This window comes from Marmota marmota, unplaced genomic scaffold, assembly GCF_001458135.2.
Source record: "Marmota marmota marmota unplaced genomic scaffold, marMar, whole genome shotgun sequence".
Classification (NCBI taxonomy): Eukaryota; Metazoa; Chordata; class Mammalia; order Rodentia; family Sciuridae; genus Marmota; species Marmota marmota.
Genome location: NW_025999941.1, coordinates 5,114,757 through 5,132,179, shown reverse-complemented (window position 1 = coordinate 5,132,179; position 17,423 = coordinate 5,114,757). Strand labels below are relative to the sequence as shown.

At 40.4% G+C, this 17,423-nt stretch overlaps 2 protein-coding genes across 8 annotated transcripts in view; one reads left to right on the top strand and one right to left on the bottom strand.

Annotated features, from left to right (window-relative positions):
• Dph3 (diphthamide biosynthesis 3) overlaps positions 1 to 13,495 on the bottom strand; it is a 39,854-nt gene extending 26,359 nt beyond the window's left edge. For 2 of the 5 annotated variants that reach the window (XM_048801040.1, XM_048801039.1), the window contains exons 1-3: positions 13,123 to 13,495; positions 12,578 to 12,652; positions 192 to 353 (exon numbers count right to left, since the gene is read on the bottom strand). In XM_048801040.1, the coding sequence (XP_048656997.1) occupies positions 192 to 353; positions 12,578 to 12,652; positions 13,123 to 13,230 (345 nt within the window). In that variant the 5' untranslated portion in view covers positions 13,231 to 13,495. Of the gene's footprint in view, positions 1 to 191; positions 354 to 6,931; positions 9,311 to 12,577; positions 12,653 to 13,122 lie in introns of those variants that run through there. The other 3 variants (XR_007346852.1, XM_015494372.2, XM_048801041.1) reach the window with 3 other exon arrangements.
• Positions 13,496 to 13,567: 72 nt separating this feature from the next.
• Oxnad1 (oxidoreductase NAD binding domain containing 1) overlaps positions 13,568 to 17,423 on the top strand; it is a 58,168-nt gene continuing 54,312 nt past the window's right edge. For all 3 annotated transcript variants that reach the window (XM_048801038.1, XM_048801037.1, XM_015494371.2), the window contains exon 1: positions 13,568 to 13,871. The gene's annotated coding sequence lies outside the window, so the exon portion shown is untranslated. The remainder of the gene's footprint in view (positions 13,872 to 17,423) is intronic.

Below are 17,423 nucleotides of genomic sequence, written 5' to 3'. Positions count from 1 at the left end.
GAGAGAGAGAGTGTGAGTGAGTTGTGAGTGTGGGGAGGGAGGAGGGGAAGGGGAGGAGGGAATTGGAAAGATATACAGCAAGATGTTGCTAGGTACTGAGTTGGGGGGGGCAAAAGGACAGACAGTATAGGTAATGAATGATTGGGTCAGGAAGATGGGGGCTGATTCAAGAGGAGATAAAATGCTAATACCTTCAGAGCACTTTCCCCTCCTCCACCTGTTGCCAAGGCCACTTGTCTCCAGGAAATTGTTCCTCCTTTTGGGGAGTTGTAGAACTTGTTAATGAATGCTCCCTGGGCTGCTCCCTTCATGACAGTGCTCTTGGAAGTCTTCTTCCCTGCCTTTTGGCCCACCTTTAGGTCACATAGGCAGGATGGAGGAGGAGAGAGCATGAGAACAAAGGAAATCTAAAATGTATTACTTAAAAAGAAACACAAAAATTTAATGGCAATTTCCCCTCTATTTCCTCTGTGCATTGCTTGGTGGGAATTTGGGCAATGAATAACTTACCAAAAGTTACATGGTTATTATCCCATTTGATCTTCACAACCCTGAGAGATGAGTTTAATTATTTTCATTTTGTTGATACAGAAACAAACACTAAGTAACTCTTCTAAACTTGGGTGTGGGGAGTCTCAAGCCCAGGTCTTTCATATCAAATGTCTCATTTTTTCATCCTCTAAGAATATGTTACTAGGACATTGTAACACAAGGGAAGAAAGAAAGGCAATGGAAGAGGATGAAGAAGTCAGAAGAGGCTTTGGTTTCTTCAGTATGTGACTACCATACCACATTTTGGAAGAGAACTGTCCAGTAGAACTTTCCATGATGATAGAAATGTTCTGTACTTGAACCATCCACTATGGCAGCCACAAGTTATGGCCACCTGTATACATTTATACCTAAAATATGGTGATATAGCTATCTAGGAACTGCCTCTTAATTTTGGTTAATTTTAATTAATTAAATTTAATGTTTAAAAAGCCACATGGACCTAGTGGCTACCATGTTGGATAGACCGACTCCAGAACACAAAAGCCCTGCTGGGTGCATTTCAAGATGTCAGTGAGGCCAGTAACCAAAAGGCTGTGTTTAACTCAGATCTCTGGGGTGACATCCTGCATATATCAGCTTCCTTGGACATTCAGATTAAGATGGCTGCCCCTTGGGAAAGAGAACACCTGGTCCAGAGAGTTTTTGACTGCACCTTGCCCTGCTGCAAGCTGGTCTGGGCTTGGCCTGCCAAAAATTGGAGTCCAGTGGGGCACTGGTTCCCCCTACAGGCACTGTCTAGTATTGCTGCCACTTTACTCTTCCTCCTCCCCTATCAGAGTTGTGAACCAACCCTCCAAAGGCTGCCCATTTAGACAAGCCAGGACAAATTCATCCAAGAGTAGAGATAATCATGTCAGAACAGAGCTAATAGGGACTTTAAAAGTCACTTCCCATTCCTGTTTAACAGTTGATAAACCAAAGCCAAGAGAGGTAACCAATATGGCCTTGTCCTCTTTGTCCAGGGCACTGATCCACTGAGTCCACAGATGGGACAGGAACACATGTACAAGCAACAAAAATAGGAACCATCTGGTCAAGGTCAGGCATTCCTTCTGCCTCTTTATGTTCACATAAAAAGTGAATTAAAATTGCTAATGAGTAAGATATATGTTTGGCAAAGAGAACAAAGCTGCCAATCACCAACATACACATTTGGGTCCTTATTAGCGAAAACCATTTTTGTCTTGTTTTCAAAGATTTCTGTAATATAATTCTATTATTTAAAACTCTCCCTTGTGTAGATATTAGGCTCAGTACTCAAACCAAAAAAATGCTTGGAATATATTTATTGATTGAATGACATCATTTATCCATTTTAGGGTAACTATTAACACCACATCTAACACATTTCCAAGCAGAAAGTTCTCCTTCATGTCTAACTTCACAGTTTTTTTCCTCCTGCAACTCAGCATGGTACAGAGAATGCTTAGCCAAGCCAGATGGACAAGTCATTAATAGACAATATTCTGCTAGGAATATATAAGTTATATCTGGCAGCCTTTATTCAAGGTCCAAAGTTTGAAGTTTCAGTTATGGCCATGCCGATCACATCGAACTTGAAGTAAGAGCTGCTCTCCTGATTTAAAAGGGTCTGGATAGCAAATTGTAGGGCACCAGCTTAATGTACAAAGGAATGAGTTGCAAATAAAATTCTCAAAATGAGTCATCCTTAAGTTTCAGCAACCAGCAAGCAGACACCATAGGTGAGTAGTCTAGGTCCCCTCCCTGGGTGCTATTTTTCACTTTTAATGGCCCTGCATGAGTATATGGTCCCATTTTTCTTTATAATTAGAGCTAATAAATGTCTTCAAGTGGATGCTTATGGTAGACTTTGGAAATATTAATCTGTTATTACCAGAGTTACATTGTGAAGGAGAAGGCTGAATTTTAATATGGAAAACACAGCCAAAGCTTCACTCATATCAAAACAAAAAGGAAGCAAAAATTAATCCCCTGGGGCTGTTATCTGATGTCTGATCAGAGACATGAGAGTAACTGGCTTGTTTTAATGCTTCAACTGCTTCCATTTTATTACTTGGAAAGTTGTTCAATTATTCAAACACTGCCACAGGAGAAGGAAAATGGAATTTGGAGTTAAAGGTGTAAGATTAAAATGCCAAGCCTGTCATTTAATGAGTGGTATATTCAATTATTTTTCAGAAACATTCACTTCTTCCTTTTAACCACCTCCATAACAGTACCTACTGCTTGATGTTGGCATTAGGCACATGACTTGTACTGACCAGTGGAATCGTGGCAGCCATGATGTAAGCAAAGAATGATACAGACATGTGTTGGGTGCATGGGTTCTTGCACTCCGGCTGAGCTGGTCCACTGGTCCAAGAGGAAGAGAGACCTGGGACCAGACTCATTCCAATCTGCAGTTTGGAGTCACTCTGCCAAACCCAGCCAGGATCAGCCAATCCTCAGCTGACCACTAAACATTTAAGCAAAAATAAATGACTATTGCCTTATGTTTGGGGATGCTTTGTAATGCCTCAATTCTTGATTGACACATTGGCAAAGACTTGGCTTTAGTTAACATGGCTGTTATTATGGCTACATCATAGAGTGATCTAAATGACATGGTATCCCACTCCTGCCTAGGTAAATAAATGATAATTTAGCTAAACCGGGATGACACTTCTCAAAATTCCCTTCCCTATAAGGTCCTGAGTTAGCACTGACCACAAGAGAAATTTTGTGCAAGATTTAGAAGTCTGAAGTGAAGCAACATTCTTTTTATGCTCTGAAAGTTGAAGCAGGGCACCAGCAGGAGTGGGTGCTTGTGTGTTGTTGCTAATCTGCTAGCTTGCTTTGTTGTGGGCTGTGTGCTGTGTAACTCTGTGGGGAGATGCAAGTTTCCCCTGGAAGTCACCCACAATGCTGAGGTTAAGGTAGTGAGACACATATAGGGCCCAATTTATATTTGCCCTTGTTCACAATAGCTACCTTAGGTTCAACATCAGATGCAAAGATTATAGCCTTTCCTTAATGTTTTCACAAACATGTAAAGTCATCCTTATTTTAAATTCCTTCATTTTCTTTCACTCGTGGTTTTTCTGCTTCATCTTGATTGCATCTTGATGCACTATGGCTGAGCCCATTGTTGTTTTAACCCAGACCATAGCATCTCGTCATTTCAGATGGAGCAAGAAATGTGTAAGATTAAACTATCATTTACTGAGTCCTAATTATGGTCAAATACTGTGTTAGCTGCTTTACATGCATTATCTCATTTAATTGATCGCAATTCCCCCATCCAGTCTGATTCACTCTCATCCTCATATCAACTGGTAGTTCAGAGATATCTGCTACTGCATTAATGCTCCAAGTCCTCACTGTCATTTGGAATTGTAGGCAGGGCACTCCAGTGCCCTCTGGAGTAATACTGGACAGCCTGTGCTAGCTCAGGCACAAATGTGGTGCCCATTAAGGGCTTGTTTTCCCTGTTTCTTCCATCCTCAATCTTCGTTTTTGTCCAATGGTACAACTTATGACCCTATTAAAAACCAGTCCCCGTCTTAAGAATGAAGTCTGGCCCCAAATCTTTGTTCTAAATCTTTATGACTGCTACCTAGTCCTGCTACCATGGTCAGGTCTCAGAAAGGAAAAGCATGTCCCAGGTGTTGACCCTCCCCCCCGCCCCCACCGCCGCCTCCGGGGCTGAAGCAATGCCTGTGGCTCTGTGACATGCCTCAGGATTCTCTTCTCTTACTCAATATTCCTTCTACTTGAGAACCACAATGTATTGAAAGTCTCCCCATCATCAAACACCTCCTCATTTGCCAGAGAGGGTCCAGGTGACTGTCTTCTTTGGAAACAGCCTACTGGGTACCTATTCCTCTAATCTGCATGGGTAGCTAGGTCAGTTTCCCAGCATTTGTCCTGTCTCAGGGAGTAAGTGTTGTCACAAGGTTTCCACAGGTTTTATAAAGATTAAAGTTAGTGGGGCTTCTAACCAAAGTATTCAAGAGAGTTGGAGTGGTCTTTGAGAATCAATAACTATGGTAGTTTTGTAATGCATTAACTTGGCTAAGCTGGGAGTTTGCAGAATTCTTTTCCCCAATATGGTTCCAGGTAACAGTTGGCTAAAAACAAGATTTAAGAAAGGTTTGGAAGATAGAAAGGAAGTGGCACCTGTGACTCTGAAGAGCGCTGTTGTTAGAGGAGGTGAGAAACAGACTTCATGGTGCAGACTAGGTATTTGTCCCCCTCCCCCTTTCCTGCTGGACATCTGCTTTTTTGGCTTATCAGCTCTATTGACCAACAGCACCCTAATCTCTCCACTAATGTTTGGGTGCAAATTCACAGAAGTAATAGTGACATCAGCCCCCTTCATGGTTCCCATTTCAGCAACTGGTTGCACCTCACTTTCGGATTTCTCTGCAAGCTTGAACTTGTTTGCTTTCATCAGGACTTGGGAAAGGCTGTTTAAGTGACTTTTCTTCCCTAATTTTACTAGTGAAGTCTGAAGGCCAGAAAACAAATTTCTTTTAAAAAATGCTAACTTGCCTTCCTAGAATCTGACCAATATTCATTCAGAAATTGTAGTGAGTTGTTCTCCCCCCCCCCCCGAGTTTTAGGACTCTTCTTCTGCAAGTGTATAGAGGAGGGTGGCGATTCCCTCATCCAACCTCCATCCCCGTTTTAAGCAATTTTTGGAGCCAGGGGTTAGTATTTTTAACTGTGATTTCTGTTTTATGCTCTTTGTTTTAAACCCTTATCAGGAAATAATTTGTAAAATGGTCTCCCAGTGGAATATGTAATCATTAGCAATTTGCTTGGTGGGAAGTAGGGAACGGCAGGTACCCCTGGAACAAGTTAAAGAACTCCTAATTACTTACACCTGCAGAAGCTGTCGCTTTTGCAAGTATGTAATTAGCAGCCAGTGCGAATGCTGGCAAATGTGATTGTTTAAATAGAGGACACAGCCCAGAGGCTACTGAGACTGGGGCTCTCCCACCGGGTACATTAGCCCAGCCTGGGCTCCCCCTGCTGGTTGCTTGTTAAGGCCAATTGCAGGTCTGATACAAGCACGTGGCCAATTAAGCCCACATTCATTGTTCCATGTGCAAAGCAGGTGTGAACATTTTTTTAAAAATTGGGCCCTTTGTACTTTGCAATTATGAATTTTCTGCCTTTTTAGCCCAGTGGCTCTCTGCATTGGCTGCACATTACAATCATCAGGGATGCTTTTCAAAAATCCTGATGCCCAAGCTGTTCCCAGACCAGTTAAATTTCCGTGACATCGGTTTTTAAAGTAACCCAGGTGATTACAAATCTGTCAGCAAGTTTGAAAACCAGTGGTTCTCAAACTTTGGCTGCATCAGAATCAGCTTGGGTGCTTGTTAAAGTACAGGTTGCTGGGCTCCATCGCCAGATTCAGTAAAGTGAATGGTGGGAGCATCCAAAACTTTGCACTTCTAAAGATGCTGCCAATGCGCACGACAATGTTGAATTCCTTTTGGACTTAGAATGCCTTTTTTTTTGCACAATAAGCATTATACCAAATACTTTGCAGTTATTAATTCATTTAATCATTTATCACACAGTTGTTTGATTCTTTAGGTCTCAGAAAAAGTGCTACACACGTGACATCTATTCTTTAAAAAGGTACCTGTCCCTGTTACCATCATATTATCTAGTCTATTTCCCTTAGAACTTTAGCCAATCTATTTTATTTCCCGGCTCCTCTAGGTGCACATAAGCTCCATTGTGGCCATGTCCACAGACACTTGCTGAATGAGTTCACAGAGCAACCCTAATGGGGAGGTCATATGGTCTACATTTTGTGGGACAAGACATAGATTTAAGTAACTTGCTGAAGATCATATTGGAGGAATTAAGATTCAAATTGTGTTCTCTCCAGAGCTGGGCTGTCAAACAACTTCAAGAATTGATCACCAGCCTTAAATACAGTATCAGTTCTTTCCCATCAATAAAATGAATTACTCACCTAAGAATGCCAATTATTTTTGGTTTTACTAACAGTTAAGTTAAAGCTAACTTTTTTTAAACAATAAAAGTCCAGAGTCCAAATCCAAGTGGCCAAACTGTACTAACATCAGCAATTTCTTTACTATTTAAAAACTCTATTGTCTGCTATGCTTGATGCAGTAATGAGTGCCTATAGTACCAGCTATTGGGAGGCTGAGACAGGAGGATAACTCAAGTCCAGAGGTTCTAGGTCACTCTGGGCAACAGTGAGAGACCATCTCAGAACAAAACAAAACTTCTACTGCCTGTGTCAGAAACCTACTTAGAATGCCCCAAAGCAGATTAAGGTTTCTACCTTATATAAAATCACCACACCAAAACCTTTCAATGTAATATTTTGATATTTAAAAGAAGAGTTATGTGAAAACAAGAGAACTTAAATTATCAGATTTTATTTAGTACGCCAATACAATTTATCCTGGTAATAAATTCATATGTAGTTATAAAAATGTTTGTGCTATCCAAGAAAAATGCTTTTTAATGTATAAAGTATATGCAGATCCTTCAAACAGCCGACTTAATTTTCAAACTCAGAAATGTGGTAACATCGCTGATAAAAATTGGGAATTTTCCTGAATTCATGATTCATAAGTTTTGAGTTTATCAAGGTTTCAATTGCCCTTTCCATTCTGGCAATCGCCCACACCTGAAATGAGAACTGATAGCTGAAAACGTTCTGATCCCATCTCCCATACCTGTAAAGGTGAGGGATCCACTGGCCTGAACTCAAGACCCCAGAGCTAATCAGACAGAGATTGGATTAAATCAGTTCACAGAGGTGCTCCACAAATGTCTGTGGGGCTAAATAAGGCACAAGCATCACTCAGAACTCCAATCATACCTGAAAAACGTTGGTTTTACTTTCTGCTTACTATAGAATTAATTCCTGGTATGTTCTGTTGTAGTTCTCAAACTTAAACAACACAGTTGCTTTAAAACAAAATCATTCCTATTATTGCAGCATTATCAACAATCACTGACTGCCAATGCTGTTTGTATTTCTTTTCTCCTGGGATGTTTGAACTTGGGCAAATTTTTTTCCTGTTCTATGCTCACAGTAGACCCTCACCAAGGATGTCTGTTCTTGCTTGAAATTCATTGGCAGGGAGAAAGTTTATATATAGTTAGTACCATCTAAAATGAGGTTGAGACAGTTCATTTCTCTTTGCAGGTCACTGCCCACTAGAGTTAACTTGTATCCTGCTCTGTTCATCTGAGCAGTCACTTTGCTTTTCAAAGTTGTGTGGATTACTTCTGGGCTGACAGTGTTCCAAGCAGCAGTGAGACTTCTCATCATGTCACAAATATGCCATATAATGTACGAAGTATATCTAGCATATAATTTTTGATTTATTATGTGTCTCAGCCTAATGGTTGCATACAGCCATGCTACTACCAGATTTTTTTTTTAAGTCCACTTGTTTTAATTTAAACTTCCAAAGATTGTGTGTAGTTTATTTATCAACCAGTATAGAACACTCATACTCTAAGAAGCTTTTCTAATTGCAGGAGCCATACCTAAAACAACTTGCCAGGTATCAGTGCATTTTCATACAGACAGCAAAGTTGTGTTTATAATGGAAATTTTTTCCAATTTTCTTGTGATTCTAATTTCTTGCTACTCTCAGCACTCTAGCAAAGGAAGACTAATAGTCTATCTTCATATATTTCTCTTACTCCCTAGCAACATTTCTCTGTAGGAGTGCATGTTTGGTTTAGATGTGTCCACATGGACATATTTATTCAGAACAGGCCTCCCATTTTTAAGTTCATTCTCTATTGTAGATGCTTTACTTTTTAGGAGTAGTGACACAATACTGTGATAGGCTAAAAGCACTGGAACTAGCCACAGAGACTTGGCATTAACCTCTCTATGAAATGCAATTTCATTAGTTTTATCAGAAAATAAACAAAAATCAAAATATATGCTTTGATCTGGTAAAATAATTAAAGCATTCATTTACTAATTTGGCATGTTTAACTCCTCTCATTGTTAACAACTTTGCTTCCTTCTTTTTTTTTTTTTTTTTAATCTTGTCATGATTTTTAAGGAACATAAGGACTCTCCACTTCTTCAATCATTTCACTGTAGATTTTTCTTCCTTATTCACTACCACAATAGAACTCTGTGCATGAAGTGTAACAGAAAAAACATGCTAAACAGAACCTGAACATTCTAATAATAGCAAGACTGGGGAGACTGGCTTGGTGAGGGAACTGGAAGTGCAGTACTGATGAAGCAACAAATTTTAAGTTAGAGTAATAAAGCTGATGTCAAATTTCAAAGAAAGCGCTAATTTTAACCATATTGGTAACTAATTAAAATTATATCTTTTAAACTAAGAAATCCTAATGACTGAGGTAGATGATGCTGTTATCAGATACTGAATTAGGTTTAAGGTATAAGGGAAAGAAAGCACTGATGTAAAATTATCTTCATTTAAATTCAGATGGATAATTAAGAATGCTTCCAATTCACCATTCTAAACATGAAATCCAGGTATGACCTATCTGGTGCTCACTTTTCTATTTGAAGATGAACTCAGCAGTTGGTGAAAAGATCCACACGCTAACAGAATGGCAAACCACAAAACAGTTGTCCCCGTGAAAAAAATCAGTTACTCTGCATTTGATATTTCCACCTGGGCTCATTCTCAACTGTTCAGGATGTGGATTCCTGAAGGTTTCTTCAGCATTTAACTAATTCTTTGTTGGATGAAGGGGCCGGGACTGTTTCTCCACACATAAATTGATCCTAAGACAGAATGAGAAATGACATTGAGTTCTATATCACAGGTGCATTAATACTACCTTCATTTTGTTAGAGATTCAATCCAATTGTTAATTCTCCCATTGCTATATTGCTTCATTCTTGTTCAAGGCCAGCACTAGAATTAAAATTTTAAAAGTATACTGGTATTCAGTACTGAATTCATCATTTAATAAATGCCTTATAAACATGCCCATCTTCACTTGCAAGCTACCATTTCTTGGAAATAATGTAAGGGCATGTTACATTTTCTAAGTTTTTACATTCATTATTTCAAATTTTGGTCATTTGAAGTTATATCCTTTTCAAACTAATCCCTTCTTTCAACTAGAAGGAATAGGTCTTTATGTGTTTTTCCAACACAGATAATCTGTAACGTTAGATACTTTTTAAATGAAATCCAATCTCTGATAATTTATCCTGATTTATGTCAACTGCCACAAGAACACTCTGCCTCCCAGGCTACCCCTGCAATCTGATCCCTGAAGGATCAGCTACTACTCTGTCCCTGAGGCTCTACTCTTCCTGCCTCTGGAATTCTTCTACCTTGCTCTTTGGAATTCATGGTCCACAATGGTCCTTATTCTCAACTCTTCTTTAAAGTGTTACTTTGCCCCTAATGTCTGGAAACATTTTAGGCTGATGCACCTGAGGGTTGCTTACTATCATCTAATGGGAAGAGCCCAGGGATGCAGCTAAACATTCTACTAAGTACAGGTTAGCTCTGCACAACAATGCTAGGTTGAAATGAAGTTATAACCCAGCGCAGTTTCCCCTAGGTCCCCTTCTAGTGTTTTCAGAGCCCTAGTACCACAGGGATTGGAAGTGGGATTGGCTCTTTTCTGTCCCCATTCTCTTCCCTTCTCTAAAATCAACCAACTTTGAATCTTATCTCATGAGACCATACCATCACTAATCTTCTCTGTTGCTGCATCTATCCATCCCAAATCCCATATTTCAACCCCTCTGGACTTCTTCTTTATCCCTACCACCTTTTCAGAGTCCCTCATTCCCTAGATGTTCTCTTTACCTAAGTTCACATTCAATGGTCAATTACATCCGCTCTTCTCTATTCACTTGGCGAAACCACAACAATGGTGAAATCTAACTTCCAGTGTCTATAATGATGGAGCTGAGGATTTACGACCTGAAAACCTCTGATAATCCTCTATCACTACCAGTTATTGTACCATGTCTCTGCTTCTCTTTGTAGCAAACTATTTTAAAGAAATGGTCACACTTATTGACTCCTATTTCCCCATTCTTTTTTTTTTTTTTAAAGAATGATTTTTTTTTTAGTTGTTGATGGACGTTTATTTTATTTATTTATATGTGGGGCCTTACACATGCCAGGCAAGTGCTCTACCACTGAGCCATAACCCCAGCCCCTATTTCCCCATTCTTTCTGACCTATTTCCCATCTACCAGGTTTCTCCAATCAGGCTGTCCCCAGTCCCTCCCTGAAACTGCTCTCAACACCATCATAAGTTAATTGTGTGTTGCCAAAGCCAATAGTATATTCTCAGTTTTCTTCTAACAGTGGAATCTGACAAGAATCTCATTCCTCTCCCTTTTCTCATCTGGCTCCCAGGATATGGCACTGTTGAATTTCCTCCTTCTGCAGTGTTTGCTCCTTTTCAGTTAGCTTTGCACATCCCTTAACTTCTTCCTTGACCTTTTAATACTAGAGCACCTCAAGACTCAGGTCTTTCTTTTGTCCATTTCATCTATATTCAAAGTCCTGGGGATCTCATCCAATATCCTGGCTCTGAATACTATCTTTTGCTGGTAACTCCCAAATTTATACTGCCAGCTGTCATGCATATTCAATTGCTTTCTCAGAAGCTCCACTTGGATGACAAATAGCCTTCTCAAACTTAGTATATCTACCTCCCATCTGTGTACCTATAGTTCTGTAACCCCAGCTGTTAGTAATTCTACCCTTCTAGCTAGATCAAAAATGCTAAAATCACCCGATTCCTCCCATACTTTAATTCCAACCAGCAAGAAAATCCTTATCTTTCAAAGTGTATATAGAATCCAACCACTTCTCACCACCTCCATTGCTCCAGTCTAAGCCATTTCTTGCTTTGATTAGTGTAACAGCCTATTTGGTTTTCCCATTTCTCTCCTTGCTCCCTCAGTCTACTCTGAACCAGAAGCCAGAATCATCCTTTTGAAACATAGGTGGGGTTATAGCATTTCTGTTTAAAAATCCTCCAGTGGTTCCCTCCATCATTCACAGTAAAAGCCAAAGTGTCTCTTCAAATCCTTGTGATCTGCCCCACTCTTTTCATCTTGAACTACTTTCACCCTCATTTGCTCTAGTCACTGACCTCTTTTTTTTCCCTTGACAAAACCAGGTATATTCCTGCCTTAAGATCTCATCAATGAATGTTAATTTGCCTAACTCTATGTCACATATGTAAATAGCTCTCTCTCTCATCTTTTTCAAATCTTTACTTATATAAGGCCTTTCTTAATAAATAATGTCATTAGTACCTTATTTTAAATTATAGCCTCCTCCCAGACTGGCACTCCGTATTTGTTATAGAACACATTTTAACACAAGAATAAATTATTGAAGTTCTACATTATGGTCTAAATTATAGCCTACTTCTCTTGAAGTCTTGTCTGCATTTTCCCTATACTAATATTAGAGTTCATTTTTAAGAATTCATTAGAAAAATAAAACTTTGGGGGAGAGTGGGCAGTAAAAAGATTTAGTTTTTTCTATCATCAATATCCTTGTAAAAGACAATAGGATAACTGAAGAATAACATGCAACTTCAAAATGGCAATGAGGAATTATATTCAAACAAGATACTCAAGTTCTACATATAAGCTAGGCAAGAAATAATATGTAACTGTTCCTGTCAAAATGTGTCCAGGGGCTCTGAAAATAATTTAGTTACATATGAAATAGAGGAACAGAGTGTCAATTAAGACGTTTAAAATTATTTTTCTTCTATATAATACATAATCATTTCCATTAAAGAGAAGTTTTCTTTATCACTCTCTTCAAAGCTAAAATGAGTTACATAATCAGAACTGTAAATTTTAATTTATGATATGGCTGTTAATTAGTAATTTTTAAAGCTTGTTTTAAAAAAACAAAAACAGCGCGCGCTTAACCCAGCACATTGTTAAGGAACAATCTTCTGCATTTACTTATTACAGCCAGGCTGCTCTAGGTCCTTGCCACTGTCTCACACTCCGCCCCCCCCCCCCATTTAAAAATTGACCCCTTACTTTGTCATAAATCACTTTTATAATGAGAGAGCAGCTAGGACACGTTGCCACGTCTTCCCCATTCTCCAAATCTTCCTATAACGAAATCAAACAACTTTTGGTCAGCACAGTCTTCCCTTCGCTATCTCCTCCCCATCAAACCTCTCCCACCTCTATGTGGCTTGCAAGGTGGGTGCGAGCCCAAAGAGCCTTCCCCCTCACTTAAGGGAAACACCCAGGAAGGTCAGGAGAAGTTCCGTTGCCTCAAAACCCCTGGGAAACAAAAACGATTCCTCTCTTCCAAAGAAGTATCCCGGGAAGGGACCCTTAAGGGAGACCGGGGAGTAACAAAACGGGCTCTCCTTGACACCCACTCCCGGACTAAACTGAAGGCCAGAATGATGTGCCCGCTGAGAGTTCAGGGAGAGGGATGGGTTTGGAAACAGGGAACAGAGAACATGGGTGACTCAGGGCCGCAAGGATGACTGAAAGCAAATGCGCTAGGAACAGAGCACAGCGAAAACGCGCCTACTCTAGTGAGTCCCCGCGCGGGTCCCTGAAGTTACCTTGGTGATGGAAAAGTTATCGCCACATGGACAGGGGTAGAAATACGTTTCGGAGTCCTCATCATATTGGAAGTCCTCGATCTCCACCTCGTCGTGAAACACTGCCATGGGGTCGTTGGGGCCGGCAGAGGGCAGATGCCCCAGCCGTCTGACAACTCCTCTGTTGGTCTAACTTCCCGAAAGCCTGCTGGGACCCCGCGCCGTCACCACGCACAGGGGCAGGAACTACCGCTTCCGGCGCATGGACAATGACGCAACTCCGGCCTTGGCCGCCAAATGGGTGACCGGGTCCCGGTCACCATGGAGATGATTGAGTTACGGGTAGAGACACTGGAAAGATGGCGCTTCCTGCTCAGCAGTGTCGCGCAGCCCTACTCCCATTGGACAGCAGCCACCAATAGCATGCAAGGCTCGCTCGTGCTGCCATTACGTCACCCCGTGGACCTCGGAGGCTCCACGGCGGAGGCGTGGAATTTGGAGCTGGGCTATAAAGTCCGTGTCCGGAGCGGCTGTAGTGTGCAGCCCGTCGCTGACTTCAGGGAGGTCTCAAACGGTCCGCTGAGGGCTGCAGCTTTCACCCACCTGGCCCTCAGGAAGAGGAGGGCGTCGCTTTGGTTCCAGACGGCGGTAGGAGCAGCTCAGCGTGCTCTCTACCCCTCACGGGTGACAGACAACCAGCTCTCTGGAATTTCGCTTCAGCTAGTGACCTTGAGCCCAGGGCGAAGCCCAACTTATATCTCCTGGCGCAGGTACATACCCGCCTCTTCCTTCACCCCAGACATCTTCAAATATCCCGTTTTGTGTTGCTGAGAAGACCAAGATCTGGAAGGCAGGGACTGAATTCTAGTTATATATTTGCCAGGCATATAACATCATTAACTACTATGATACGTAGTAACAGTAACATTATTGTTGTTATTCTTATTATTGGTAGTTGTTATGTGCCAGATATTGAGCAAAGTATAATTCTCCCACTAAACCTGGGGGTTTAAATTTTCATTTTATTAATCTTTAAACTGAGGTACAGAGTGGGCATCTTGACTAACCTCACTTACCTAGGAAATAATGAAGAGCCTGGCCATCTCCAAAGCCCAGGAACAGACTACTAATGGGAACCCCAGTTTCTTTGTAAAAGGAACGTTGTGGATACATAAGATTATCAGTAGGAGGCCTGTGTATATCCTGAAGCTGAATGACAATAAAAAGTGGTTTGTCTTTGAAAATAGTGCTAGTACCTGTTTTGGTACCACCCCCTCACAATGGGGTACTACTCCATTACTAGGCAGTTATTCACATACCAATAGAAAAGGAATGCAGTGTTGAAAAAGCACTGTTGAAAACCAGAAGATCATGACTTAGAATCTGACTCCATTGCAAATGAGCTCTGGTTGGAGATTTACATTCTTCAGGCCCATTTCTCTTCAAGAAAACATTGGGCTAGAGATGATTCCAAGATCCCTTTCACTAGCATTCTTCTTTTACTTGGAAATCGAGTCTCACTTGGTTTGGCAATCAAATAAAACTTCACATTTTCATAACACATACTTAATACATCCTTATGCTTATGTACTTACACTCAAGTGTTTCCATGAAGTTATCAATTTTATGCACACTGGATAAGCTCTGCTTGGATTTTAGCCCTTGTGTTTTACTTTTTGTTTGTGGTACTAAAGATAGAACCCAGGGCCTCATACCTGATAGGCAAGCCCTCTCATGCTGAGTTTTATCCCCAGCCCTTAATTTTGAGGTATGGTCTGTGGAAGTTGCCCACACTGGTTTTGAATTTTAGATCCTCCTGCTTCAGTCTCCTGAGTAGCTGGGATTACAGTTGTGTGTCTTCAAGCTCTTTTAAAGCTTGAAAACATGAAGGCAGAGAAGTCTTTGGGAGAAAATTCCAGAAGGACACTAATGGAGTTGGTAGACAGTCATTTCAGAGGTTCCACAAACAATTTTTGCTAAATTGGAGATCTACCCAGCAATTAGGTGACATTTAAAACTTGTTGAGGGTTAACTGGAGATTCAGGTGTGTCTGGAGAAATCCCATTAAAGCCCACACAGCTGTGTGGTTGCTCTTGGGATCACTTAGACACAAATACTTCCCAGATAGTCTTTTGGAGATAGGCGGAAGTGTTCCATTGATTACAGAACTTTCTTTAATTCTTATATGAGCCACTTTTGAATATACCGAAATGAATGCAAGTCATGTTTTGGTTTATAGGAAGCATAAATTGGAAGGTTCATTTATAATTATATATATATAATTTTTTTTCTTTGGTGCTAGAAATTGAACCTAGGGCCATGTGCAAGTTAAGCACATGCTGTTTCACTGAGCTAGAATTACAGTCCTTGTAGGCCTTTTGGAAAGCAGTTTGGACTTATTCAAAACAGTTTGCTGCCAGGCATGGTGGCATATGCCTGTAATCCCAGCTGCTTGGGAAGCTGAGGCAGGAGGATCGAGAGTTCAAAGCCAGCCTTGGCAACTTAGGCTCTAAGCAACTTAGTGAGAGATCCTGTGTCTAAATAAAATATAAAAAAGGGGCTGATGTGGCTCAGTAGTTAAGCACCCTTGGGTTTAATCCCCACTACCCCCCCCCCCAAAAAAAAGGAAAACAACCCACCCAAAACATACCAGTTTTCTGGAGCATCTTAAAATCTTAGGTTAAAATCCTAAAAGTTACAGGGGATGTCAGGTAGTTTCTCTTTGTAATTTTATAACTTTAAGAATTATCTAAAATGGAAAAAAGCAACACACCACTTATTGGTCGTTGACATGTGCCAGGCACTGTACAAAACTTTTGTAGGCATTATGTTGTTAAAACAACCCATTGAGGTATAGGTATCATTAACATTGGGAAACCTGATGGTTAAGGCAAATTAGTGAGTTGCAGTGAGCCATGGTGACAACTCACATCTTTCTGATCCTAGAATTTAGGCTCTTAATTAACTGCAATGCCATTTATGATGTGATGGTGTTTCAAGCAGGCTAGTTGAAACAAACATTGATTTGGTTATGCTGATTCCTCTGAGACCTAGTGTTGGAGATGGAGGGGATTATTCTAGGCCTTCCATTACTGCTTTTATCTTACCACCTGTTGTTCATCCCCTTTGGCCACAGGTGGTTCCTCTTGTGGTTCTGACCAGTTTGAGCTTGACTGTGAACAAAGAGAAACCATAGTGAAGCACATGATATATGTTCATTTTTTGTTTTGTTTATTTACCCAGTGTAGTTAAAGAAAACATTGCAGTGACTATTGATTTTTACATTTATTCCTAAAAAGGAATAGACACATTTTGTAAATACACATTTTTGAACCCTGAGTGACAGAAGTAGATTTGCTTGTTGCTATGGTCATTTGAGATCACAAGTTTATCTTTTACCATAAATGTTAACATTGTTTATATGGAAAGTAACAGTGACCAAAATTCTTAGTATAATATCAGATTTAGAACTGGGTCATAACTGTGTAACAAACTGTATTTGATGACTGCTGTTATGTATCAGGCCAGGGGGAGTTGTTTATTGGCACTATCAAATCACTACTTCTGTAGGTCATTTGGCAAAGAGAAGGGGGTTTTTAAGTTTTTAAGGATTTTGTATTAACACTCTTGCTTACCGAGTACTTCACAGGTGTTATTTTATTTATTCATTTCATCAATCCAGTGAAGCAATGTGGGTGTTGTTAAAATGGTAAAAGATGCTTTGCCCAAAATTGGAAAAGGGCAAGAAGGAGTCAAATTTGAGCCTAGTTCCACTGAGTCAAAGTCAGGCACACTCCTCATACCACTTGTATACCACTGAGTTTTCCTTACCAACCCCTGGAGTCCCATTGCTTCCTCTGTGACATCTAGGTTTCTGATTTGACAAGTGCCAGATTGGTCTTCAAATTTACTTCATTTCAGGGGATTCATGGTCTTTGAGGCATTCTTGTTGCATTTGCTGCTGTCATATCTCATCCAATTTATCAGCAAGTTGTAGGGCTCTAATTTCAAAATAATTTCATGTGAATCTATTTCTGCCATCTCTATAGCTCTTATCCTTTCATAATGCCCCCTCCCCCTGCCCAGCATTGGAGATTGAACCCAAGGGCACCCTACGACTAAGCTACATCTTCAGCCCTTTTTATTTTTGATTTTGAAACAAGGTCTCACTAACTTGCCCATGCTGGGCAACTATTTAATTTAATCTGGAAGGAACAGATTAAATTTAAGATTTGAGACAAATTACAGTGATTTCAGTTCAACAAATACACTCAGTTCATTCAATTCCAGGGATGCCAGGCACTATTTGTCATGTCATCTCC